The sequence below is a fragment of the Thrips palmi genome, unplaced genomic scaffold, assembly GCF_012932325.1.
Source record: "Thrips palmi isolate BJ-2018 unplaced genomic scaffold, TpBJ-2018v1 HiC_scaffold_10, whole genome shotgun sequence".
In the NCBI taxonomy this organism is placed as follows: Eukaryota; Metazoa; Arthropoda; class Insecta; order Thysanoptera; family Thripidae; genus Thrips; species Thrips palmi.
The window spans coordinates 11,619,915-11,647,766 of NW_023144621.1; the positions used below are offsets into that span (position 1 = coordinate 11,619,915).

The 27,852-nt window shown below is 54.3% G+C and overlaps 1 protein-coding gene across 4 annotated transcripts in view; it reads right to left on the minus strand.

The window, feature by feature from the left end:
• Window positions 1–25,802, minus strand: part of LOC117654355 (TOX high mobility group box family member 4-like) — a 28,301-nt gene extending 2,499 nt beyond the window's left edge. Inside the window, exons 1-10 of one of the 4 annotated variants that reach the window (XM_034400954.1) lie at window positions 25,264–25,802; window positions 15,552–15,691; window positions 2,108–2,296; window positions 1,905–1,999; window positions 1,580–1,820; window positions 1,370–1,479; window positions 1,097–1,232; window positions 921–1,001; window positions 588–827; window positions 56–474 (exon numbers count right to left, since the gene is read on the minus strand). In XM_034400954.1, the coding sequence (XP_034256845.1) occupies window positions 56–474; window positions 588–827; window positions 921–1,001; window positions 1,097–1,232; window positions 1,370–1,479; window positions 1,580–1,820; window positions 1,905–1,999; window positions 2,108–2,296; window positions 15,552–15,575 (1,535 nt within the window). In that variant the 5' untranslated portion in view covers window positions 15,576–15,691; window positions 25,264–25,802. Of the gene's footprint in view, window positions 1–55; window positions 475–587; window positions 828–920; window positions 1,002–1,096; window positions 1,233–1,369; window positions 1,480–1,579; window positions 1,821–1,904; window positions 2,000–2,107; window positions 2,297–2,709; window positions 2,853–15,551; window positions 15,692–25,263 lie in introns of those variants that run through there. The other 3 variants (XM_034400953.1, XM_034400952.1, XM_034400955.1) reach the window with 3 other exon arrangements.
• Window positions 25,803–27,852: the final 2,050 nt, after the last annotated feature.

The following is a 27,852-nucleotide window of genomic DNA, read 5'->3' on the forward strand; positions in this document are numbered from 1 at the left end:
CTTCCTTGAGATAAGCTTCCAAAACCAAGTCATCAGCAAAAGAAATGTAACTTACCGACAATGGCTCACAACACACTCATTGCTGCAGTATTCATCCTCCCACTCACTGTTAGGAACAGCAACATTTGGACAACCGTGTCGGATGCACGTAGCTCTGTTTTGTTGATCTTGAGGTGCTGCAGGATCACAGGGTTGTTGAAGGTGTTGAGATTGAGGAGGCTGTGTAGGGGGTTGCTGCGAAGGGGGTTGTTGCTGTTGGGGAGGTGAGTGCTGTTGAGGCGATGGCTGCGGGCTAAGATGTTGGGGAGGGTGCTGCAGTTGCTGCAATTGGGGCTGCACATGCTGGGATGAGTGAGGGGGCATGGGCGGCAAGGGTTGAAGTTGTAGCGTTTGCTGAGGGGGCTGCTGCATGTAACCAACAGGACTCAGCTGCCCCATGTGGCCCATCGGCCCCATTGGTGAGCCCATCATTCCCTGCAGAGAGAATGAAATATAAAAATCAAACAGGTGTCATACATCAGCAAATGCACTCAAGTGCACTGCAAAATCATTGCTAAATTAACAGAACTGTAAGGAAAGTTACTCACTGATTGAGGTGGGGGCTGTTGTCTAGGTGAGTGCTGCTGTTGAGGGGAACCATTACTTTGTTTGTTCATTCCAACCATTTGATGCTGTTGAGGGGATGCCATAGGAGGTGATGACATTTGAGGGGCTGGTGGAGAATATCCAGTATATCCACCAGAGCTAGGGGGGCCACCATATCCTTGAGGTGGGTGGGATGGGTATCCACCACCATACACATTATTACTTTCTTGATCATTAGGTCCCTGCAAGGCAGCAGACAATACAATGTTAGTCACTCAACAACTAAGTAAGTGAGTACAAAAACTACATAAGAAACAAAAGAAAAAAAGTTCTACCTTGGACAAAAGACTAGCGCGGTAGGCTGCCAATGCTTTTAAGTAATCTTTTTTGGCGGCTTCTGTTCTTTTTTTGTAAACCTGTAACCAACAACAGCAGAGTTAGAAATGTTGTAAATAAAAAATGACAGACTAGCCTATTTAAGAGCTTTAAAGAGAGAAGCAATTGCCCTTACATTTTTGCTATCTGTATCCAATGCATCCCACATTGATGCAACTATTTTTGATACCTCTCCAAAGCTAGCATTAGGATTTGACAGTTTGATAGCTGCTTGCGTGTCTCTGAAGAACAAGGCATAAGCTGAAACAGGCCTGAAAAAGGAAAAAGAAACACAATGTTACTCAGACAGCTCACTAAACACAATTAACCAACAAACCACAAGAAAACAACAACAAAAACTTAAATAATATAAATTTGATCAAGTTCATAATACTGTGTACACACTCACTTTTGTGGTTCATTCGGGTCTCTCTTTTTCTTCTTTTTCTGAACTTTTGGCTTCTTTTGAAGTTTAGACTGGTCTACAGGCTCAGGGGATGGTCGCTTCACACCACCCATCTAGACAAGTAGAAATTATCCATTAACATGCAACTCAATAAGATGAAATGCTAACAATAAGTATGGGGAAGGCAGTTAGAATATAGTTTACTTTACTAACCATGGCAGCACTATCATCGCTATCTTCACTGGTAGTTGTGTTTGGTGGACTGTGCCCTGGAGCAGGAGCCGGCCGCCCATACTGCGGCACACCCTGCATGCCTGGCATCTGACCGGGCACGGGACCTACAGAGTGATTCATCAGCATCTGGTGGTGGTGCTGTTGCTGCTGTTGAAGCATTAACATCTGTCCGTCTTGACCAGGTATGTATCCCGCTTGGGGGCTTACATAAGAGGGACTGCTGGAAAAAGAAACAGTACATAGATTAACCTTCAGTGTACATACAAGTGAGAATTGCATCAATATGTTTACAATGATTACAAACCTAACACTGAGGCCCATTTGATGATCACTAGGGCCAGTGAGATACAGTGGCTGCTGGTACGAGGCATGCTCCTGTAATGACAGGCCATCGTTCATCTATTGAAAACAAAAAGAGCTGTGATTAGGACTAATACCAAGAGAAAGCAGGGCACTTTGGAGAAATGGCAGGAGACAAAATATCGTAAGCCTTGGGAAATCACATACCTGATGTTGGTATGACATGTTGGGATGACCAGGCTGGTGCGGACTATGAGCACCACCAGGTGGACCGCTATGTTGGCCTAAGGGTTGGCCGTGTCCAAGTTGGCTATGGGGTTGGCCGTGGTGACCTCCGTGGGGGTTGATGGGTGGGATATCAAACTCCTCGTCACCAAAACTAGGCGTATGAAACGTCTGAAACAGAGAAACAAAAGAAGAAAATTAATATTATGAAACTTCAAAACACATCCTGTCACAAAAGACGCAGAGGTCAAAGTAATGACCAGCTGGGAAGAATATATTGCCATACGCTTGCGGCAAAATTCAGAAGGTTTAGGAAAATACTCAACGCCTGCAAAGGAACGACAAAAATTAAACTAACCACCAGGGGTTGAAAAGCTGTACGTAAACATAACCTTAAAATTAACTACGGCGTACTAAATTGTTTAACAGTTAGGACACGATCAAGAAAAGTTGGATTGGTAGTACAAATCGTGAGTTACATATGACCACAAGTGACTATCAAAACATGATAAAACAACTCCAAAGTGATATTTTGAGAGAAATTGTGCCGGTACTCTTTACGAACGGGAGACGGGGACTCGCACCTGAGATTGGGAGGTTGGTATTTCAAGGTCTAACCAAAGCGAACGTCTCAACTACGCATGTGCGTGTTCGTGGCACTGCAAACTATGAAACAGACAAACGGATAAACGTTGCCGGTTCCGAGAGGGATCGAAATAACTGAAATATTCACGTCACGCGAAGGTGCCGCCAGCCATGTTTTCAAACAGTCACGGCCTTGTAGAGTTGTCGTCGTCGTTCGTCTCTTGTCAGCACTTCTCGCGCGCTGCTTTCGAAAGCGTGCAAAAGTAGCACGATCTCCTCGTGCCCAGCGGACTGTTTCCGAGAGTCGTTTAGGTCGCGCTGTCTCTCTCGTACTCTTGGGGCGTCCCGCATAGGCCAGAGGCAGAGCGACCAAAGCTGAAGAGGGTCACGTGGGGTTCAGCGTTTGCAGAGTTGCACTGCCACTGTTTTCTTTTCTTTTTTTCGCGGGGGCACGGGAACAAAGAGCAGCCATCCGGGTACATCCCCCCCCCCCAATTCGAACAAAGGGGATTCTTCCCCTCAACCCAGCCTCCCACCCTCCGGTGCAAGTGGTCGCTCCCCAAAGTCAACCGCTCGCAGCTCTGAGGAGTCGTGAAACATTCATCTAAAAAATGTCTTAGAGAAAACCGCGCTTTGGTGCGAATCCTCGTGCGAATCCCCGAGCATGGTCTCTAAGTCGGTCGGGGCCATATACAACACATGTGGGGCCGCAGGGAACAGATGGCAGATGGGCGCGCAGGTATCGGGTTAGTATCGCTTGATTTCAGAGGGGGAGGGGGGCGGGCGCCAGACCCGCCTCTTATGCCCCGAGGGCTCAGGCTAGCCCGGGCCGGCCGAGCCACGCGCCAGCTCAAGCCACGCGTGCTGAGACAGCATCCGGCATCATGCCTCATCATCGGCCAGCAGGCTCATTCCGCACATATCTCTCGCACTCGTGGCGCGTCCCGTAAGGGTGCGAGAGAGACAGGGCGACGAGCCCACTGCACTGCAGGTGCAGGTGGAGGGCGGCCTGAGGGCGGAGGGGACCATCCGAAATTGCTTCATTGTCCTGCTGGCCCATCGTGTCCTTGTCTCAGAAGAGCAGATCGTCGCTCTGTCTCTCTCCGCCTCACGCGGTGTCCCATGAGTGCGACAGAGACGGGCCGAATTTTGGCGAGCACTGTGGAGCCGCTAAACGAGCCAACGTCGCCACGCAAGACAGAGACACAGCGTCACTCCGGGCAATAAAGCAGCGAGATAAGGGCAGCATGTGAAACGGCGACGGACGGGCGGACAGAGACAGACAGACAGACAGACGGACAGACGGACGAAGGGCTCAATGACCCTTCCAATTCTCTTCCTCTCTCCTTTACGTCCATCTTCTGTCCGCCTCTCTCCCCCTTCCGCCGTTCGTTCCGTGTTTATCCATCCATCTAAATTTCCATTCATCGGCCACTTGGCTGACAGCCGTAATGCATTACTGCCCCGCACTGCCCCGCACCCCTTCCGTGAGTGATGTCCTTACATTCAAGATGATATCGAAAACACATCCCAGGGAAAATGGGACGGATGAAATTGGATGAGGAAGGGAACGACGAGGGAGTGAGGAAATGGCTGCGACGATATGCAGTGTCGCTGAAATCCAAACACCAGCGCGGAGAACAGGTAGTCAAAACAGCAAAAATCGGGGCAAAATCGCACCGAAGTATGTCAAAAACGCCCATTTTGAAGTCGTGTTGACATCGTTTGGACTTTTCTGTTCTCCCTGGTTCGAGATTTGGAGACCGGCAGAATGGGGGGAAGTGGAAACCTAGTGGAAACGGAACGAGGCAGAACGAGGGCGCGGCCGGTCGGCGTGGCCGCAGCGTGGCTGGGGGAAACGTCGGAGGGGAGGGGGAAGGGGAGGAATAATCAAATCACTCGATACGTCGTAATGATATCCCAGAATAATAGCCAATTGTGTAGGCAAGCAATCAAGAAGTCGGCAGAGTCGTTGGCCTAGGAGAGATTGCCTAAGCGAAAATGGCGGCCCGATGCGGTCGTATCCGGTCGTATCCACGACGACCATCCTCCTGTCCAAAGTGGCGCGACCGATTGGCCTGCATTTTGGCGGTCGGACGTGATTCGACCCAGTGTTTGGAGTGACCCATTGGCCCCGAGATAACCGCCTGAAAGGTAGGCAAAACTTTTGCTCCTCCCTCAGGTCGGTTCTGGTTCCGCCACTGGCGACTTACAGCTGGGCGGTGCACCTGAACACCGGTACTGCTGCCTGCTCGCCCTGCTGCAGAACACAAAGGCTTCCAACAACGACCAACAACCCCTCGCCGCAGTCCGCGACTCCGCGCCGCGTTTGCGTAAACACACATTCAAGTGAATAATTATTCATACAAACGCTTTCGTCGTTCTGTTTTCATTCCCAACATTTTTCCCCGCCGCTCCACTCCCGCCCTTTGCAAATACTAGCGGACGAGACGAGGAACACGGAGAGGGAGAGAGAGAGAGAGAGAGAGAGAGAGAGAGAGAGAGAGAGAGAGAGAGAGAGAGAGAGAGAGAGAGAGACAGACAGAGAGAGAGAGAGAGAGAGGGAGAAGGGAGAGAGAAGCTGATAGAGGGCGCGGGACGGATAGATAGAGAGTTGAAACCGAAAATATCCTTCAGCAAAGGGTAGGGAGCAAGCTAGGACGAGCTAGGAAGCACATGGCGGGGGCGTCCGGGACGCTGCGTCCCTTGGGTGTCGTGGAGGGCTTTGAGTCCAACACGCTATCTGGCGGGGATCGGGGCCACCGGGGCCACCAGGGCCACCAACACACCGACTCTCCGAATGGTCCCCGCAGTCGCCGTGCACGTCGTGTGCACGTCCCGGTGGATGCCATCATGCACACAGTGCAGTGCACACACGGGGCTTTGCACACTCCTTTGCACGCAGCCGGAATAAGTGCTTTGCAATAATCCGCTTGTGCGCCGCCGCGCCGCTACACCGTTCACGACTCGTTTTGTTTTCGTCCGGCCGACGGCGCGCAAAAAGGGCGGGAACCGCATGCCGTGCGAGCCATGCGGCGCGGGAAAACGCGGCAACGGAGCGGCGCGCCGCCGGGATTCGAACCCAAGCCGTCGGCCGTTCCTCGAGCTTCTCCGGCTTGACGTCGCACTGCGTCGCACGTCCAAACAATTCGGCGACATGAGGCCGTACGCTGTGTGCGCCCCGCGCTGTATAATAGAGGGAATCAATACTCCCCAATCTCCCCTTCAGAGGCCCTCTCGGCCCTCTCGGTGCCTCTGCCCTGCTCTGCCCTTTACCCTTCATCTCGCCTCTATTTTACTTCCCCACCCTCCGAGAAAGGTCGTCCCCACCACCCACACCATTTCACCAGTTTCATGCATGTTTATACTTCCTCCCCTCCCACAACCCCTCTCCATAAACTTTCAACCCCCTTTTCGTTCCGATTCCACCACATTGCCCAAACCCTCATGTGTGTGTATAAGTCTGTGTGCATAGCGCCGCGGCTGTGTGTTATCCAGACCGGAGCGATGGTTAACTCAACACATTTGAACGCACGACCCTCTACCGACGCAGTTCTACCAGTCGGGATCCTGGGACCGCCGCCGTCATCCTGGACCTCCTGTCCCCCCCCCCCCCCAATTTCGACCACCTGGACACCCCCTCCTCCAAAAGACTTCTGCGCAGCCCTTGCGCGCGCTTTTATGGCAATTTATTTATGTATTCCGCTCTTTGAATGGATCCTCTGTCTCTCCCACCGCACGTCTCAACCGTCTTATCCCCCCCCCCTCTTTCTTTCGCGGCCCCACCCCTTCGTTTGCTTTTATCTCTCACGTTACCCTCCTTATATATTTCCAAACAAAGAGTTCCACTCCTTTGCTCAAATTGAAAAACCGAGTTCGCGTCGTCGTGAGAGAGAGAAAGAGAGAGAGGGAGGCTAGCCCTCTTGATATGGAATTTTTAATGTCGAAGGCACACGGGTGGAATGGCCTGGAAATCGACAGATCGAATTCAAATTAAAGCGGGGTACAAACGGGAAATCCTTTATTGGCTTTCGAGGAATAATTCAGGCCCCGCGCGATATGTAAGATTTCCCCCCCCCTCTCGATCTGCCAGTCAGGCTTGATATCGCAAGGCCTGCGAACTTTGATTGCGAACAAGCAATTCTTGTACGAACTTCAATTATCTCCCCGGAGACAGGAAATCTTACAAGGTCGTCGGCGACGCGAACACCACCCCGGCACCTCAGCCTCGTCTGCGTCGTCGATTTCGTCGCTCCGTCTCTCTCGCACCGATACGGGACGCCCTATGAGTGCGAGAGAGACGGAGAGATGAAAACGACTTCTGCTGCGGCAGGCGGGCACTCCTTGCGGAAGCCACCCTCAACCGGGGACACCCCCTCTTTGCCAAGACAGAGAGGAATCGAGAGAGAGAGAAGAATGGTTTCGCCTTCGGCTTTGGCCGCGTTTCTTACAGTGCTCCTCCCTTGTCCTGGCGGTGTCCTGGCAGTGTCCTGACCCACCCCTCGCGGCTCCGCGTGCTTTGCTGCGTTGCGCGGCGGGGCGGTCCGGGGCTGTCCGGGGCGGTCAACGGCCTTTCAAAGCACTTTCAGAGCAAGGGAGGGGTCGCTTACATGTCGAACAGCGCCCTGCTAATCATATCCCTTTGGTTTTACCTTGAGAGCTTCATTAGTACCGGTTGGCGAGGTATCCCCCTCCCTCCACCACCACGTCGGAGTAGTACCTCGGGCAGTTCGTTACAACACAAGATAATCTCCGTCATGGCCAAAGTTTTCCCCTTATATTCAAACGGCGCGATAGGCCTTTAGGCAAGAAAGTCGGCTTGATGGCAAAATTGGCCGAATAAACATCGGGATTTCTGGAAATAACTCGGGAGAAGGGCGGCGTGAAGACGGCCCGGGGGGGGGGGGGGGGGGGCAGGAACCTGAAACGCCGGCGTTGCCCAATCCGAGAGTCGTTCTCGTCGCTCTGTCTCCCTAGCACTCATGGGGCGCCCCGTATGGGTGCGAGAGAGACAGGGCGACGAAAACGACTCTCAGAATCAGTCTGCCGGGCGGGCAGTGCAGTGCTGCCATGCAACCCGATACTTATCCCTAAGCCCCAGTTGGGGAGACGAGCGCCAATCCCTGATTTACCTTCAAGATCCCTTATTCCCCTTCTCTCGATCCCACGTACGCGAGTCAAATAATTAATACTCCTTAAATGGAGCGAAAGAAAAGAGAGTAAAAAGCCTGCCGGGTCGCTCTCTCAGTCCGACGATTTCACTCGCTATACACAATTTCCAATTCTATTTAAAAATCGTGTTTTTTCCCAGTGCGTTTTTTTCTTTTAAGTCAGAAGGGCGGTATAATAGATTCTCCCGGCTGCCAGGGCGTACACCGTACAGTACACACCACCACGCAGCACAGGGTGTCTGTCAAATCAATCACCTGCCATCGGGAGCCTCGTTGGGCCTCGTCGGGCCTCGCGACGTAAATTATGTGACTGACGGAACGGGGCCGTTTCATCCACGGCGCTGAAATTTCAGCACCGCCTTGTTGCAGCTCTGCACTTGAATCTCGCCGAAAGGACCACCGCCTTCTACGCGCGGAAATGCCCCCCCCCCCCTTCCAACTCCCATTCCCCCTCGCTGTTGCCAACGAAACAGCGAGCTTCGTCCCATTTACCTTTTGCTCAAATGTCAAACCCAATTGTTTTTATATCCGCGTACAATACTGCCAAAGCCAATACCGCCCCCTCTCCGGTCCCCACTCTTTTTCTTCCCACGAGAACACAGACAAAGTCAGAAACGGCCGTGTGGGCGAAATGGACTGTAATCCAATGACGACTCCATAAGGGGGAAAGGGGGGGGGGAGTGTCCCTTTGTTTACAATGAGGAAAAGATATAAGCTCCAAAGCGACGGAGAGAGAGAAACGACGAAACGGAGGGAGAGACAGAATAACACACGATTGGAAAAAGGGAGAGAAAAGGGGGGGGGAGGCCATGAGTAATGAGGGAAGTAAAAAAATAAATTAAGAAGGAAACGAAAATAAAACGAAACGAAACATAATAGTATGAGAGGAGAGAAAATGGAAAAGCGAGGAAAGGGGGAGGGGAGGGGGGTCCAAAGAAGGATAAAAGGGAAGCGAGAGAACCCAGAAAGCAAAACAGGTGGAGGCGTGGGCGACGCCGCGGTTTGAAGCTCGCAGTGCTCACTCATGTCTTCCACCCACGAAAGCTCAAGACTTATCATTAGTCATACCCTGTCACGAGAAGTACGAACGGGACATTTGACGCTTGGGGTCGGTGGGACTGTCAAAACAGTCATCCCTTAAAATTTATGCCAGAAACGTGACGTCACGGGACGTTTCAAGTTTATATTTTTCATTTCTAAGCGCATTAGAAATGAGGTATGTGTGAGAAGCACAGTCAGCGTGCAAACAATTGTATTCTTGGCAGTACACAATGCCTCTTGACGGCTGTTGGACTGAAGGTCAAAGCGCGTTCGAGCGAATCCCCCTCCACGGCCCCCTCCCCCTCCTTGTGACTTTTGAAAGGCATCCTGGTTCCACCACTGCCAGGCAAAGCATGCTGTAGTGCGTTTGCCATCACTATTCCATTCGTCACATTTATTACCCCCCCCTCCTCGTTGTCCTTCACACAAGTAATGCTAGCATTAATCATCATCAGCGTCATCACCATTATAACAGGCAAGTCAAATTGTCCCAGATATCGTCGTTACTGCCGCAGTCACCAAGCTCCATTATCTTTCGCCATTGTCATGAGCACAAATTGTCATCATCCGTCACCAAAAAAAAAGAGCGCAAAAAATAATTGAGCAACATTCCATGCGGCGTCTGTAGCAAATTCCGAAATGTGTGACTGTTTCAACACTTTGGCATGATCCAAGGTTACAATCGTGTTTCCACATCAGTCCCACGGGCAAAGAATGAGGGGAAAGAGAGGGGGGGGGGGCAGGGGGAGGGAGTAAACACTCTTGTACAATTTAGAGGCTATTCAAAGCAATCTTGCCAACAACGGAATAATGGAAAACGCCGTCGTGGAGCAGGCTATAAAAAGCAAATGCTGGAATATAAGAAGTTGCTCTAGCACAGCGTCGTCGAATACGTTTTCTACACATGCAAAAACCGATCGACAAAAAAGCAACATGTCTTTATACCGCCACAAAAGACTCGAACGGGACTCAATGAAATCAGAACAAAGACGTCGCCGGGTGGGGGAAAATTTTCAACTTGGAGCGTCCGGCCAGCAAAAGGGGGTCCAGCAGATTTACGTCGGTTGAAAGTAGAACGGGTTTTCTCTCACGAACTATCTCGTTAGGTTGGTTCTTTTTTTTCGCCCCGGGGCCATCAGCACCATCATCTCCATCTCCGCAGACATGATTTTTGTTTTCTGTCCCATTTCGGAGCCACTGCTGAAGTGCCAGCACACTGCGGCCAACGAAGGCTAGAAGGCGCACTTGCTGTCATTTCATTGGCCCATCATGTTCCGGCCGTGAGTGGCGGGCAAAGTGTCGCAGTGCCGCTACACGGTGACTCACGCGACACCTGTGCAGGAAGTACGTCATTGCGACACTGACAAAAATTAAATAAATAAAAAAGTAAAAAAAAAAAACAGTTATTTAAACAGAATAAAATGTGGTTGGTCCGATGGACATCGCCACACTAATTATCGCCAAAGAAAGACAGTAATTATTATAAAGACCGGCATAGGACCGAGCAGTTTCAAAGCACTGCGACGAGAAAAAAAGCCTTCCGTGTGATTTGCATCCCGCGTAATCACACTCATCACAACGACGCGTGTATTTATCGACACCCCTCCGACATTTTTATTATTGCTGCCCAACTCCCACTTGATTAAAACCACCTCGTAATGAAGCAACAACAAAGCGGAAGGGACTTGGAAAAGCAAGTTCTTTTTTATTTTCATGGATTAGCGGTTTTGAACGACGTGGTGGACCAAAACCAGAAAGGGCTGTGAAAATAAAAAATAATGTTTTTTTTTGTAAGCCGCTAGGACCATGTTCGCTGCGCAGACAAAAACCAGAAAGTACGCTGGAAAAATACCCTTTACTTGTTGCGATAGCCTAAATAGCAAAAGGGCCCGAACCAGACAAAAATTCCTGAGAAAATAAGATAAAAATTCGAAAAGTTTTTTTTCTTGTTTTGGCAGGATGGTTGCCCTTGGACAAGGCCACGCCAAAGCGCCAGAGCGAGCACGGCGTGGCCTGGCGTGGCCTAGACCATGGCGGCGTGGACCTCGTGCTTCGCCACGCGCCGCGGAGGCCATGGAGGCCACGCGGTCCCTGTCCCCTCTACTCCCTTGCTGCGCCTAGCGCCGCCTTGCGCAGACTACTACACTGCACGCCACGGCGCCCCGGCCATTGAACGCCAGTGACCCCGGAAGCAGTGGGACATAGTTCGAGCATACGGCACCAGGGCCACGGCGGCCACGGCAGCCACGCTGGGCCGCTGGGCTCGACGCATCCGCGAGTCCTTCCCTGCAGACCGATTCCGAGAGTCGTTTTCGTCGCTCTGCCTCTCTTGCACCTCTAGGCGACCCCCGATGAGCGCGAGAGAGACAGCGATGAAAACGACTCTCGGGACCAGTTTGCCAGTACAAAGCACTCGATGCTTCTGTTTCCATGGCCAGCACCACTAGGAAACGAAACGAACGAAAGAGAAAACCAAACCGGGGAGTTCCCACCTTTGCGCCCGGGCCGGGCCGGGCCTTGGACGCACGCAGTAACAAGGGCGACGTGTGAAAAATATTAACATATTATCTCCTCACCCCTTTTCTTTGTCGAAAGCAGTGAGAACGAATGAGAAAGAAACGGGCTGTGGAAGAAACGCGTTATATTTTTTTTCCTTTCATGCTTTTTATTCCCCCTCTCCTCTCGCCGAGCGGTAGAAATCGTTCCGTCGAGTGTAACAAACACTGTCGAAAGAAACGGCCGCGAGCAAGTCCAAATTAACGACGGCGAAGACGGATTCCCGGAAGTTGGCGTTCTCAGAGACGGGCATGCGAGTGGCAGTGCACCGGCAGAGCACTGGCAGCCATATTCATGACGAGCCATTCGTACTCCGTACAGTACCGCGAACTGCCCACTCCGCTCCACTGCTTGTGATGGGCCGAATTTAAAGCCGTGACTGGAGCCTCGAGTCGAGTGAGGCTGCAATAGGAGACCGGACCGGAACTCGGCCGGAATTCGGTCGGAAAGTCGGGACAAAATCCAGAATCGCAAAGTGCGCGTCACGGTCAGGGTGTCAAAGTGTGCGCGGGTCAGGTGAGGCCCGTCACTTGCGTTCCTGCGTCTCTGCGGCGTTGCCGGACTGACTGTTCCCAGGTCATAAATTCGTCCCCCTTCACCATAAAACATAGGGCGTATACGGCGAACAAAAAAATAAAGACAGTTGGAAAGGGGGGGGGAAGGTATGATAAGGAATAAAAAGAGGAGTTACGGCGACGCATTAAAAAGTACAACCACACTTGCGGCTCTCCACTCTCCGCTTCCCGGTTTGCTTCGTTTATGACCAATTTATCTGCACTGCTGCCTCCCACGCATCAGCAAATTGTCATATTGTCACTGGAGCACCGATTCCTTTTCGCAAGGCTCCTTTGGAACGCCTTGGAGAAGCAGAGCGAAAATATGCCAACTCAGAGAGAGAGAGAGAGAGAGAGAGAGAGAGAGAGAGAGAGAGAGAGAGAGAGAGAGAGAGAGAGAGAGAGAGAGAGAGAGAGAGGAAGGGAGGCGCTGCTCGACACGGCGAGGCTTTGCGCGGGAATTTAACGAAGGGCTCAACTCGGCGACATAATTGAGTGGGCCAGCCAGCAGAGCGATTCCGAATAGCAGTGCTTCTCTGTCGCACTCGCGGGGCGTCCCGGGGCGTCCCGTGGGGCCGCGAGGGAGACAGAGTTCGGAGTGAGCCAGTGCAGCAGAGCGTTTTCCGCGCCGATACGCCTGTTTCTGTTTCCGGGCGGCGCCAGGGCCGAGGCGCCAGCGTTTTGAAACGACTTGCGCAACAGATTGGGCCTCAAAGAGTCGCTGGGCAAGCCTCTGAGCAAGCCTTAGCCTTCCTGTGGCCGTGCGAAAAAAACAAACAAAGCTTCTAAAATAGGAAAGACCCGTTAGATAACAAGGACGGTTGGACGACCGTTGCCGTGATGAAATCCGAGACGCATTAACATGAGTACTTGAAGCCGCGCCCGAAGCCCGGCAGGGCGGGCAGGGCAAGGAAAAAACAGGTGCAGGTAAAGTTTGAACGACACAGCCAGGCAGGACAGAGAACAGGCCGTGCGATCCAATTTGTAAGTCAGATGACTGTTATACAAGCAAGGCGGCGAAGAAAGGATTGGACGGGGGTGGAGACAAGAGAGGGACAGAGACAGAGGGAAAGAAAGAGAGGGAAAAAAGGAGAAGCGTGGAGAGGATCCGAAGAGAAGGCACAAAACAACGCGAGCCAAGCCGCTGTGTCCGCGGATTCGAACAACTTCGATACGAGAAAGAGATACTTGAAATTAACGACAGGGGGGCGGGGCGGCAGGGGACCGCGGGGGAGAGGGGAGGGGGCGGTGCCGCGGCTTCTAGTGTTTCCCAACCTTGGACGCCCCCCCCCCCCGGTCCTTGCGGGGTGAGTGACCTCCCAGCCAGATATTGACACCAGTTTACAACGGCGAGGCGACATCGTAGGCAACATCGCAGGCAACATCGTAAGCAACATCGCAGGCAACATCGTAAGCAACATCGCAGGCAACACTTCCCTTCCTCACTTTTACATTAGTGAATTATTTATAGAGGCGTTTTGTGTTATTGTTCTTGTTATTTTCCTCTTCCCCGTATTCTCCGTTCCACGCCGAGAAGGGGAAGTGTTGCGCCCTTTTTGTGCCACTTCTTTCGGCCCTTCCTTCCACACGTTTTTTTATCTCCCCCTCTTTCTCGCTCTTCTCCTCAATTTTCGTTGCCGCCTTATCGCCGTCTGCCTCTGCCCCGCGTTCTCGTCTTTCGAGGTAGTTGGTCAAAGCCAGTGAGGCAGAAAGGCGGACGGAGCGAGAAAGAAACAGAAAGAACAGAGAGGAGGAAGTATGGCTCAAAGACGGACGGGCGGACGGACGGACAGAGTATGGAGGCGGACGGGCAGCACACTTATAACTCCTGTCTCACTCCCACACCCCTCACACGCACGCAATCACACACAGACACACAGGGGCACGCAAGCGCGCGCGCGCGCACACACACACACACACATGCACACGCAGTGTGTCCGCATTCCCCAACTCAATCTCTCTGCCCCCATCTTATTATTATTACTATCATCATCAAACACAAAACTCCCTTGCCCCTGCCCGTTCGGCCTCCCTCCCCCTTTTCGGCAGTTTTTCCCTTTCGCCCTTCTGGTGTGGTGGAGCCACCCTCCTCGGCGCCCACCTGACACACGCAGAGCCACGTGGTTTGTACAGTGTGCCGGACCCAGGAGGGCTTCAGATTCTTATTCCGAAATGGCAAAACTGCGTTGGCGTCGAGTGTGGGCAGCATGCGAGGGAGTGAGAGAGGGGGGGGGAGAGGGAGAGAGAGAGAGGCACTTACCCGAGGGGGGCAGGCGTAAGCGCGCTGCATCTCCAAGCCCCAAAGTGCCCATTCAGCACTGCTGCCAACTTTCTCCCGACGTCATCGCATCGCTTTGCTTCGCTTTGCTTTCATTAGAGAGCCTCACGGAGAGGAGCAGGGCTGCCAACCACTGCCCGTGATTCGAGTTTCTGACTGAAAAAGCGCCAGCAAACCTTGCCAATCGCTCCGCCGCCAAGTCACCACTCGGTGCCATCCCAGGCGCGTCGCGGAGACAATGCCCTGCAAATTTATGTCCAGGAGGCTGGATTTTTAATTCGGACGCCACAAAAGACTGGGGAGATGCGCACGTACGACGTACATATAGTGCGAGGCCAGAAAGAGAAAGGAGAGCGGGGAGGGAGGCGGAGGGAGAGGGACAGAGACAGCTCCAAGGTCGTAAATTCAACTTGATGGCGCGCTGTAAACTTTCCGTGGCACGTCCTCCATGATTTGGAGAGCTGTCTCTCTCTCTGACTCTCTACAGGAAAGAGGGCCACGGAACGGACGGGGCGCTCGGAGCTGTCAGGAAAGAGGCCAGTGGAGAGGACAAGAGAGAGGACACTAGATAACATCGTGGTTCATCTTGTGAGATAAGCGCCCCTCACACACACGAACACACACACACGAACACACACACACACACACACACGCACAGCAAGTATCGTTTGCCCGGCTGGCCCCGCCCACCTGTCGTCGGGACGGCCTTGCCAGCAGCCTTGCCAACCGGAGCCGCCCCGAGCCCCCGGATCCCACGTCGCCCGGAGCGGCCACCCAGCCGTCGCCCGGAGACGAGGCGGGCTGCACTGCGGGCCAGTCTCATTAGGACCCCGGGCACCTTAGGGCCACTGGCCAGTGTACCACCGCACCGGCTGCCTCGTTCGTACAGTGTACATACTGCACGCGCGGCCCGCCGTGCCCACACAGGCAGTGTCTAGGAGTCCCGTAAGACATTCCTCAAAGTGCGCTAATTCCGGCCGGGCCAAGTCTCGCGTGGAGTTTCACTCCGGCGCGCATTTAGGCCTCACGCTGGCAGGGGCGGATCCAGAGACGGTTCGGAGGGGGTGGGGAAATGTCGCAAAAGCTTCCAACCGGGCAAAGCACGACTTGTTGCCTACCTTTCAGGCCGCGCCTGCTCCCTGGCGATCCCCAGCATCAGCACGCCACACGTACAAACACACAGACACACAAACACACACAGGGGTGGGCAAACCAGTCGCCTCACCGGCACGCTTACTTACAGTGCTTTCGTACCCCTGCTGCATCTTTAGCTCTAGGCGCGCGCGTCTCTACGGCGAGGTAGTGAAGTAGTGACTCGAAGGACTAGCAAGTGTGCGACTAGTATTCGGGGCGAGCGGGGCGGGGCTCAAGTCTAAGGCGCCTGCAACGAAAACAAGAGCATGAGCACGGCAGAGCCAGGCAGAGCCAGGCAGAGCGCCCCCTGGCCGGGAGACGTCGTGACGCCGTGGGGAGGGGGAGGGGGTGGCGCGTGGTGGAAACGGGGACAGCAACTCGCATGGCGTGGCGTACCGCACGCGTACTACTCCGCACGCCGCGCGCCGACAGGCGTTTCGTTTCGTTTCGTCTCCATGGCGCCAGAGTAGTCAAGCAGTCATGCTGCGCCAGCAGGTTGGCGCTGCCCCGCGCCGCCCCGCGCCGCCCCGCGCCGCCCGCCCGGTGCGTCGACGCGACCAAAGTCCGCGGGCAGAGGCGGGAGGTGGGCTGCCCTGAGTCAATAGCCAGTTTGTCAAAACAGGGCGACGAGGCCCACGGGCCCGCTGCAACTGACACGGCACTTAGAGGGGGAGAGAGAGAGAGAGAGAGAGAGAGAGAGAGAGAGAGAGAGAGAGAGAGGGAGAGGGGGAGAGAGGGAGAGAGGGAGAGAGAAGGGGGAAGCGGCTGCATCACCGTCAAGCAATGTCAGGCACTGCCAGGCAATGCGAGAGGCCCTTTCAAGCAAAGCCTCACCTTCTCTTCTCCTTCCTGCGTGGCCTGCCCGGCCCTGCCTGGCACTGCCTGGCACTGCCTCCTGAAGTGCTCGAACCACAAACAGGACGCCACGCGGGCAACTCTATTTTCAGGGGAATTCAACAACACTTCCCCCTTCCTTCCTGCTGCCACTTCCCTATTTTTCCCTCTCATTCCGGCACTCACTCCAACATCAACACACGCGCGCGCGCGCATACACACACAAACACACACACACACACACACACACACACCACACACACGCAGTACAGTCATTCACACGATCAATAGCCTCGTCCCCAATCTCCCCCGACACCGCTAACGCACCGCTAACGCAACGCACAGCTTTCTCTGCGAGAGACTGTGAGAGACTCGAGACTCGTGTTCGCCCCGACACCACCACACTCTTCGTGTGCCTCTTGGACTGCTTTTGCACTGCTGGTTCGCACCCCGCGAACTGAGTGGCAGCAAGTTGGTTCCGCGCGGCGCTTCATCGCTCTGGACCTCTCGCAGCTCAAGCAGCCGAAGCCGCCTGAAAGGTGGGCCACTTTCGCGACTTGGCACCCCCCTGAACCCATCTCTGGATCCGCTCCTGGGTGCCACCGCAGTCAGAACACACTGGGTGCAGTGGGCGACCGCGAGTGCTACTGTACGCACCACTAGTTGCAGTGGCGTGGCTGCGGTGGCTGCGGGGGCTGCGGGGGCTGCGGGGGCGCCCCCTGCCGGACCATTCGCCGCATTGGCCGCCACGCCGTGCCGTTTAGTGGGCGCGGTATCGCGAGTCCGCGGAGTGCCGCCCCCGCGCCTCGCCGGCCGAGGGCCCCGACGACGGCCTCGAAGTGCACCTCGCCGTCGTCCATGGCTTGGTGGTGCTTCCTAGCGCACAGCCCAGACACACCGGAAAGCGATGAACCCAATCACTTCCCGTGGCGGTCAGCCAGCCAGCCAGCCAGCCAGCTAGCCAGCAAGCCGACACAGTGGCGAGAGGGAGGGCCCTCCCTGATTCCGAACAGTGCTGTCGTCGCTCTCTCTCGCACTCATGGAGCGGGCCGTAGGGGAGCAAGAGAGACTGTTGCCGGGTGCCACTGGGTGTTCCGCGCTCCACCTTCGCTCCTCGCTTCGCGCTTCGCCCCGAAAGGGGTAACGAAGAAAGGAACGCATTAAATAACTTCGCCAGTGGACGGGGAAACACGTTAAAAAATACAAAAAATAAAACGGATAGCGAAACAAAAAGTATAACAACAACAAAAACAGAAACAACAGTAAATGATGAAAAACGCGAGAGAGGAATGTCAGGCCTGCCACTTACTTCTCCTCCTTCTTCTCGGGGAAATAAAAGGAAAAATTAAACAAAAGGAAAGTTGACGCTGTCTCATTTCCAGAGCGAAAATACACGACGCACTGAATCAGTGGATGAGGACGTGGGGAGGGGAAAAGGGGAAAAGGGGGGGGGAATCTCTTGGTTTGCAACAAAGAAGACGGGAAGGAGGGGGAGCTAAGTCGCTCCCGGACGGCCCCGCTATGAGTTTAGCTTTGAGGTAAAGCCCCTGTAAAGGAGCGCAGACCTCCCCCCCCTCTCTCTCCTCTCTCCCTCGGTGCACATGCAGGGCAACGCAGTGATTGGCAGCAGGAAATGTAACGGGTCCGGCCTGCCCCGAAAGCCCTGAGACATTCTCCTCTCTCTCGGGGCATTACATGGTCGGGGCGCAGCGTGCGAGCAGCGTGCCCCACCCACCCACCGGCCGGCTGGCCGTGGCCGCCTCGGTGCCCGCACTGCCCAGCGCAGCCCTCGCCGGACTTGCAGACCCTGCACCTGTCGCATATTAGTGCCCCACCACCCGGGCGAAAGAAGTAGTTGATCCTCCGAGGCTGAAATAATCCCCACACATCTCCCTGGTTCTGCCTGAGCCGATGCCCCCTCTCCCCCCCATAACGGTTTCGCAAACTTGTTCATTATTCTGCACAGAGTTGGGGTGCGTGGCGCGGCGTGGCGTCCGCGGGACTCGTTCGGTATAACGAAGGACGCATGTGCATAAAAGTTGCGCAATATACGCCGCACGCATATACCACAACTCGTGGTGTTTTCAGAGTGTTTTTTTAAAGCTTGTTTTTTTTTGTGCCTTTATGTCGCCTTTGTTGGGATATGCGCATTTATTTGGCACGTTGTTGTCGATTCTGAAGCAAGGTGCCAGGCGGAAGTTTTTCATGGTTCAGCGGAAAAAAACGGGAGGCGAGCAGCGTTGTTAAGACCCGCCAACAGAGAAAAACAAACGCTGGAAAAAGAAACCAAATTTCAGAGTGGCTCTTCTTCCACCACGTTTTGTTTCGCTCCCTTCATGGCCGTTTGCAGAAGTGCTCCCGGCAGGAGAAGAATTGGAATGGAAAAAAATGGGGGGGATATGAAAAGAAAGAGGGAAAGATAACAGCGGCATGCGAAAACCGTCGAGAAAAAGGGAGAGACATAAAGGAAAGGTGGAAGCGGCGAAGGAGAGCTCGGGAGTGCCGTTCGCGATAAAGGAGGTTAGGTCTGTTGAGAAATGGTCACGTCAGCCTTTCGGCGATTGGCAAGGTGGCTCACTGGACAGTCAAGGGTTGGCTGGCCTGGAGTTTGCCTGGATCTGCCTGGAGCACTCACATGCCAATGAAATACACGCGAAGAAGAATTTCTCACGACCCCTTTCAGGCTTTGTTTATCCACCACGCTGCCGATTCACTTCTCCAGGTGAAACTCTCCACTCCCCCTTCCACCTCCCCCGTAGCGCGGACTGAGTCAGCAATATAAATGGGACAAACTTTTAATCGCGATTCAAGGATCAATAAATATGATAATATCCTTAGTTTTCGCATTACTCCGCGCAAGTCGTTTCGTAAAAGTTAATGTTTGGGAGATAGACATCGCAGCGCGCGGCCCACGAATGTCGGGAAGAGGAGAAGGAGAGATAGAAGGAGATAGAGACGAGAAGAGAGAGGGGAGGGAAGGGGGAGAGTAGGACAGCACTGGGGAGAGGTGGAAAGGGGAGGGGGGGGGAGGAGAACAATACGATCCTGGGAAATCACCGGGTACACCATAAAAACGTGGCTATCCCACCACCTAATCGACAATCAAAGGAGTGAGAAATAATCGTAAAAGAAACTTTAATTACACTACAATCGCCGTCCGAAATTCGTTTTCAAAATGACGGAACGAGAAGACTCTCTGTTCGTCAATCAAGGAAAAAAAGTTCCTTTCAAAAAACAAGTTTCGACAGCTAAAAAAAACGAGGCCAGAGAAATCGGCATGTAAGCGCTGGTCATTTATCCTGGCAGGGAATGAGTTTTGTTGTGACTGTCAAAACTAAGTGCCATGTGCGACTCTTGCATAGCAAAGTGTGCGTAAGGGGCGGAAGGGGACCACGGAAAAAGCAGCGACGAAAAAACGCCAACTTTGGCATACCATCCTGGCTTCGAAAAATAAAGGAAAGGGACGTGCGTCCCAGTTCCTCGCAGTGTGCCTGCTGCCTACTCAAGAAAAGCAATCTTCTTTTTGTTGAACTTTTCAATTTATTTTCCAGGACGGGCGTTCGTTGGCAGCCCTGTTTCGTCCGCCGGTTTCGTCCCAGGCTTACTCAACACTAACGCCTGTGTTCTTTTGTCAGACACAAAGGAAATTCTCAAAACTCTCGCCACACACTGAAAAAAATGGTTGGTTAGGCCAACCTGCAAATAGTTGGATAACGGGGTTGAGGTTGGTCCATCCAAGTCGGTTGGTTGGTCGAACCTTCTGCTGGATGGCAAGTCCATCCCCAGTTGGATAGAGTATCCAACTGGGGAGGGTAAGGTAGTTGGCTGCTGCGTCCAACTGGGTGGTTGGTGCAAGTATTCGGGTGGTTGCCACACCGACACCCCCCTCCCCCACGTCATGCCCTGTCCCCACCACACCCACGCGCGCCCGCCCGGCAGCCGCAGCATCTGCTCGTCCGCCGAGCCTCCAGCCGTCGCGTGGCGTGGTGGCCTAGTGGTTAGGCATGTGAGCTCTCACGAGCACGGCCTGGGTTCGAATCCCAGCACAAAAAGCCATTCGCCGCCGTCGAGGAAGGTGGCGAAGTGAGAGGAGCAGAGGAGGAGCATACGAAACGATGCGAAGGGAGGGGGAAGGAAAGCATACAAAGGGAAGATTGAAAAATTCATTTTTGCTATAATTTTTGGCTATGCAGTTGGGCGACGGATCCTCTTTTCGTGTGTCAACGAAGCCATCCGAGTTGATTGTAGCAACCAATGAGTTGGACGTGGCAACCAACTGACCTGGTTGTAGCAACCGACTCACCTCATCCATCTTAGTTGGACACCGCAGCCAACTAGTTGGATGTCCCAAATATAGCCTCCCGAGTTGGTCACCGTGTCCAACTATGAGGTTGACCCATCCAACTGTTTTTTTCAGTGCAGCCACATTGTTTTAACATTTACTTCTCGAGGAAATACTCTGACAAAAAATTTTAATTTTATAAATTTTTTTTGGAAATGGTTATGACATCCCTTGAGCCTGCTGGGTCCACCCAACCCATTACTTTTACGTAAACGGAGTGCGTTCTGGCGAACGTGGCAAGTGCTGCACACTATCGGTCCACAGCTGGGCCGCCCCCCTCCCTCCCGGCTGCCCCACTTTACCTTTATCTGCACATTATTCCGCCATTCCCCCAGTCCCCTTCTCCTTTCGGGCCTTTCGGGCTTCGCGGCAAAGCAATGCCACGGCGAGACGATCGTCCTGCAGAGTCGCGCCCTACAGTATATTCCGTTTTCGATTTACGTTCATCGACATTCATTGTTCCTCCCGAGATTATGAATGCAAATTATTGCGCGATGAGAGAGTGGGTAAGTGAGGGAGGGGGGGCAAAAAAGGGGGGGGGGCGTTCGGGGTCGCTGCTGACCACGAGGGCTTTTGCGACCGCTTGTGACCCCTATTGTGACCACCTGGCGACCGCGTGGCCGCGTGGCGTTCTGCGTCTTGACCCCCCCCCCCCGGCGTCGTTTCCCTGGGCAACCGACTGTCGCAACGACAAGCTCGGCATTGAGACCAGTAAGCTGAAAGGCTGCAAGGCTGAAAGAGGGGGGGGGGGGGGACGCCTCCGCAAGGAACCGCAAGGAACCGCAAAGGTTGCAGCAACAGCAGAGTTCCCTGGCGGGGAAAGAAGGTGCCGGAGAGCGGCTCGGGGTCAGCTCCCCGTTTCCCGGGTGATACCTCGGTGGAAAAGCCAATCCTGAAGCAGGCTGCCGCCCGGACGAGAAATAACGAAAGTAATACCGGTAATAACTTCATAACGTCGCTTGCAATATATCCGGCTGTGCGTTGCCTTGTGCGTTGCCGTCTGTCGTCCACGTGCTGCTGTTAATAATAATGAGACACCCGGGGGGATTGGAACGGGGGTGGAAAAGGGGGGGGGCTTTAATGGCAAAAACAAAGAAAACTCGAAAGGATGAGACCCTCGGCCCCGGCGGGGGATAAGAGGGCCGAGGTGGCCACCTGTGCCCTCCCAAGCCGTCGCCCACAAGAACAGGAACACCGAGAATGCCGAGTCTACGGCTGTCTGCGACCGAGTCTGCGACAGTCCGCGGCGGGGCGAGGCCGGCGAGGGCGCGAGGTCCACGTCGTCCGATCTCTATTTATAGACCACTTGCATCCATTTTCGGACTGTCTTTGTGAATGCTTACTATGCTGGCCGCCAGCAGGTGGCAATGGATATGGCATGCGTGGCCTAGGTTAGTTCCAGGTAAGGTAATGGGGTGCAACAGATGTTGCCTGGAGGCGGGTATCCCTCGGGGGTTCCTTGCCCCGCCCCGCCCCGCCACCCCCCATCCCGAAATCACTCTGTATCAGAGAGGATCTGAAGGTCAGCCTTTGCCGGGCTATCATCGCCAAGAAGAACAGATGGCCAGGTCGGTATTTCGTTCCAGCGACTGAGCCTGGGCCGGATAAAGGATAAAGAGGAAAACACTGCCAGGTCGCCTCGGCCGCCTCTCAGGTGAGCGTCTGTTCGGCAACGTCGCCTGCTTAGCAAACACCTCGATAAGACGAAAGGCGTGGGACACTGAGGGTGGGAGGGAGAAAGGAATGGGAGAGAGAGAGAATGAGAGAGAGAGAGAGAGAGAGAGAGAGAGAGAGAGAGAGAGAGAGAGAGAGAGAGAGAGAGGAGGGGATGTTTTACCGCGACTTCGATCGCAACATGCGGTGCAGAAATTCCACCGCCCTCTAGAAAAAACCGCGTCGCGAGCGAAACTTGTGTCGTGACCGACCACCCCGTCGTCCGCGGCCACCGCCACACATGAGTCGATATGTCAAGGCTTGCAAAGCGGTGTACAGTGTCCGTATCGATCAAACATCAAACAGCGTCAGAGAGCGCCTCACTGAAAGCGTCGAGCGTCACGGAGCGTCGAGCGTCACGGAGCGCCACAGAACGTCCAACCAAGCGTCCAACGCCACAGAGCGTCGAGGCGCGAGGCGAGGTCCAGGAGTACCGACGGGTGGCTTACCAGCGGCTACCCTCCTGGTCTTCCTGCACATGTGGCTGTAACGCCGTAACGAGTTTCCAAAAGCCGCTTTTTCCTTACTCAGCAGTGCTCAGCAGGGAACGGGCAAGAAAAGGGAAGCCCGAGGAGGAGCGGAACTGCTGACTCAGACGGACGGACGGACGGACAGGCAGGCAGACTCACACGTGAGCACGGCGATGAACACGGAAACCAAAGAGGCGCGTCACGTGAAGTGGGCTCTACAAGCTCTACGGCTGGCAAACAGCCGATAATAAATGGAGAGAGACGGTCGGCCTCACGTCGAATCGAATCGCAGGGAACGTCACGGCGCGTCACGGCGCGCACGGCGCGTCACGCCAAGGAACGTCACGGCAGGGCACATCGTGATTCAGCATAAATGTGCTCTCCTTTAACGACCGAATCTCACGGCATAGTGATTGCGATCAAAGAGGCAGGTACAATGAGACGCGGGGGCGGGAAACAGCAAAAAACAAAAACAGAGAGAGGGAGAGACAGAAAGCGACGTCAACTGCAGCTAACTCCCCATGACACCATCCCGGCGAGCGAAGGCCAAAGTGCGTCCGCCATGACACCGACAAAGTTTTCCCCCTCCCCTTCCCCATTTTTTTCAGCGCCCTTTCAGAACTTGTTTCTCATGGAAACGGCGGTAGGACTGTCCGTCCAAGTCTCCGCGGGGGTGGGGGGGGGGGGGGGGGGGGGGGGCCTCCATGGCACACACATGCGGGGGAGGGGGCGTCCGTGTGGCCCCACTTTCGCCCCATTTCGGCAAATCCGGCAAGCCCTTCCACCTGTCCTGTTTTCGCTTCGTCACGCCCCGCGCCACGCTCGTCACGCTCTCGTCACACTCTCTGCGAGTGGGTGAGGCATCGCCCCCCCATCGGCACCGGGCAACTTTTGCACACGTGCAGCTCCCCCAACCATCACACACACACACCGTAAAATAAAACAATAGTTTTTGAAAGCGCGCGGAGTAAATGAGGCTTGGTTTCTAGGAAAGACTCCGCAGGAAAAAAAGGAAGGCGAACAGTTATCACCGAACAAAGTGGTGACTGCTGGGGGGAAAGTTCCGTCCGAGGCGTCCAACGACGGTGTCGATAAGAACGGGGAGCCTGATTTATCAGAGTGATGTCCCCGGGCCGAGGCGGGGCGGCCGGGCTTGTGTCGTCACCCGTTTCGGAGATGACACCAAGATCGGCCGGCCGGAGTGTCGTCAGCGCCATCACCTCCGTCACCGCACTGTCAATCGAGTGCGTGAGTCGTCCGCAAAGAACAACTCGGCAAAAGCAGCAGCTGAGCGCCGGCCGCGTGCCGCGAGGTGGTGGGGGGTGGCGGTGTCCGGCCTGTTGCCCTGCACAGCCTGCGGGCCCACCGCCCCTTTTCGGGACCGCCGCCTCCAGCACGCCCCCAGCAGCCCCCGCCCCGCCTCCGCCCGCCCCCCGCCCCGCCCCCAGCACAGTAGCACCCAACCCTTGGCCGGGTCAGCAGCACCACCACGGATTCCGCACCCTTCCTGATGAAATATGCACGGTCATGAGGCCACAAATCAATTTGAAACAATACTTTATAGTGCGGGCAGATACCATTTTTCGATCAAAATATAAATTTGGGGAATAATGGCGTTGCTGTAACTACCTATTTAGATCCCTTTGTCTAGTGCATGAGGCAGCCACAACGACCACGTACTAGTGCTCCAGTGAGGTAGGCAACACGTCGGTCAGAGCTTGAACTAAACTAGCTGGGCCAGAGATTGGTGGTCTCAGAAAACCGCATATAGTCGTAACAGGAACCAAGGCTGTTGTGAGATCGAAAGAGTCGTGGTCAGGACCATGTTTCGGGAGAAGTAGGTTTTATCACCGAAATATGGGTGCCCATAAAACCAATGCCATCATGGCCCAAATTTTTGTCGCAGAAACTTCAAGTTTCAAGTTAGGGGTTCCAACTAGCAACTACACTCAAAGTAGGGGGATAAAGCCTTCCCTACCGAAACTTGTGTAATCAAGCACTCCTCGCTCAAAATATTTGTCACGACTATATGACTGTTTCTTTGACAGTGTTAGTACTATGGAAAGAGATACAGAACACAAGAATTTATTTTTAGTTGTCCATCGAAAGACGTACTCAAGTCGAGCCCAACTCACGCGAGGCAATCTTCCTAATCGTCCGACAAGTTTTGTCGTCCTCGCGGTCCCTGCCGGCCGGTCGATGCAAGCGAAACACTCGGCTGGCAGAGCGAGACTCTCTTTGCTTGGAATTCCCCCGCAGTCCGAGAGGAGAGCATGAGACTCTTTGAAAACGAGGTTCAAGCAGCAGAGTTTCGCAATGCATCATTTTCTTTTACTCATGGCACTTCAAGTTGGAGCGGCCTCTGAGCTCGGCACAGGCTAAGTCCCGGCCGGCAGGGAAGACCTCATCACAGGGGAAACCAGACTTGGGAAATGGGTGTGTAAAGTTCCAAGTTCTCACCTGATTTTGGTTCCGAGGAGGATATCCGTAATAAGGTCCCACTTTTTCACCGTACATGTAGTCTATTACGGCGGTTGACATTTCTTGAAAACACTCACACTCTCACAAACTGGACTCCACGCGACACGGGAGACACCAAAAACCATCCAACTAGCATCACTGACAACACAATCCACTTGCAGGCGGCGTAGAAACGGTATTCCAAGTCGGGGTATCCAGAGTAAAGCCTCTCTCAGGAGGGCTGTTGCACAATTCGACACAGTCGCACAACGCACACACGGGTTTCGCACCCCGGTGGCTTTCCAAGTGTTTTGACACTCGTACTGGCACCGGCACACTGGCACGTCACACACTGATGGTCACGAGGGCACCGGCTTTGCGCCAAATCCCTCCGGTTCACAAGAGCACTGTTGGTAAAATCCGTGTATCCAGTGGCAGCGAGTCGCCGACGAGAGCGACGCAACGAGGGAGCGCAAAGACGCGCGCGACGAACACACGTCTGGCGGGGAAGGCGGGCGCGCGAAGACTGAATAACCGAACTAGGCCAGCGGTCGGGCGGCACGAAGGCGGCGCGCCGAGCCGAAGCGCGCCCGAAGCCAGCCCGAGCGCCGCCGGGAACGGCCGAACCGACCCGAACGGCGGAGGAGCAACAGAACGGACGGGCGCGCGCGCTCCGAACTTGAAACTCGGGGACGAAAGAGGAAAACGATAATGCGAGCAAGAAAGAGGGAGAGGCAAAGAGAATTACTGTAGTTTATGTATGTATTTGAGTTTTCACTCGCCCCTCCCCCCGCCCTCCCTGTGTGTGTATGTGTGTTGGAGTGGGGATGTATAATAAAACTTCCCTTCTTTGGGTTGCGTCCGTCCCCCCGCTTCGTATCAAATCACAAGAAGTTAGCTCGATAGAAAGTCGACACTTTAAGAGCGGCCGGGAAAATGGTCGGGTTGGGTGTCGCCGCCAATTCCATCAGTTCGACTATCCGATTTGCGGGGAAGACCAACAGAGTGTCGAGTGTGTTTTGTGTCCATGCGTGAGAGTGTGAGTGTGTGTGTGGAGGGGGCTGTTATGTTCGACAGGTCGCCTACTTTCCGGGAGAAGCGGCGCCACACACGACGAAAGCCTCGTTTGTTCCCTGCTTTGCATATCAAGAGGCGTTGCATTATGGGTACTTCCAGGTGGCGGCGTTTTGAGGGCTGGAAAAAGGCGCACTTTTCTCCGCCGCCTTTGCTTTGCTGGAGACGCAGCGAAAAGGCGCTCGTGTGAGAATGGCGCCGACATCAAGCAGGAGGCGAATTTAACTGAAAGCATCCACTGAAGTAAACTCACTCGCAGAGAGAGGGTTTCAATTTATCGTCGCCCCATTTTTCCCCTCACAGTGCGCAGCCTTTTCCGGCCTAAGCAGCGCGGGGCCGGGCAGGCCGGGCAGGCAGAGGGCCACCCCGCGCGGATAAGAGACATTTCTCGTCTTTCCCGCGGAACAACAAACTGAATTACGGACGAAGGGAAAGAGATGCAGAGCGATCCCTTTCTTTTATGTAGTACCCTTCTGCCTTTGCCTCCGGCGACGCGAGCGCGCGCGCGTGTGTGTGTACGGGCTTTGGCTGTCACGAGGCGAATCACTTCCAAGCGACGTCACCGACCCACTCTTCGCGAGTCAATTAATTCGACGACAGTCCTGTTTGCATAGTTTTCTCTCGAAACAGCGCTGCTTCGCGCTGATCCGCGCTGCTCGACGCGAGGGCAGTGAGGCTAGAGGAGCCAGCCACCCACGCGCTCGCCCGCGCACTCGGGACATGAGAATGACATGCAGGTAAACGAACGGTAAATGACAAGCCAGCCGTCATCCTTTCCTAATCCTCGCGCGCGCGCGCGCCACCTTTCACCCTCCCCTTCTCTCTCCCTCCTTCTCTTTTACTCCTTTACGGACTTTGGAGGAATTCCTAAAGCTGGGAATGACTTTGCCGAGGAAAAGTTTTTGTTTGTGGTGCGCGACACACAACAGAAGCACTCGTTCCCCCCCCCCCCCCCCGCCCGGCCCCCGTTTCGCGTGTACCTGAATGAACGTTTCTGTAACCAGCGGAAAGTTTTTTGAAGTATCTCCAACACGAAAAAGAGAAAAAAGAAAAAGTTTAGATGGGTTCGCAAGTTATAATTTCCGTTTACCATGAAAACTTTATATGCGATTTTTCTCTCCCCACGGACGTTTCCAGAAAGAAGTTGACGGTGATGGAATCCAAAGTACTGACGGAACAAAATGAACGCAAAGTTGATTCCGCTCCGGTAGGGTTGGCCGTTTGATTGCAGGTCACGATGTGGAGCTGCGGGACGGACAGGGGAGATGGTGAGGCACTTCTGGGAGCCCGTCAAGCACAGCGCGGCATTGCGTTCGGGGGGGAAGGCCCTTCGGACCGCTGCAGCCACGCCACGCTGCGCCACGCTGCGCCACACCACGCACTGCCCAGCTGCGTCTAAAGTCGTCAATGCCGAGACTGGGTTTGTCAACACTGCGCATGCGCCACCCGACAAGATGGCCGCTCATAAACAAAACTCTACGCCACGCAGGCAGACAGACAGACAGACAGGCAGAC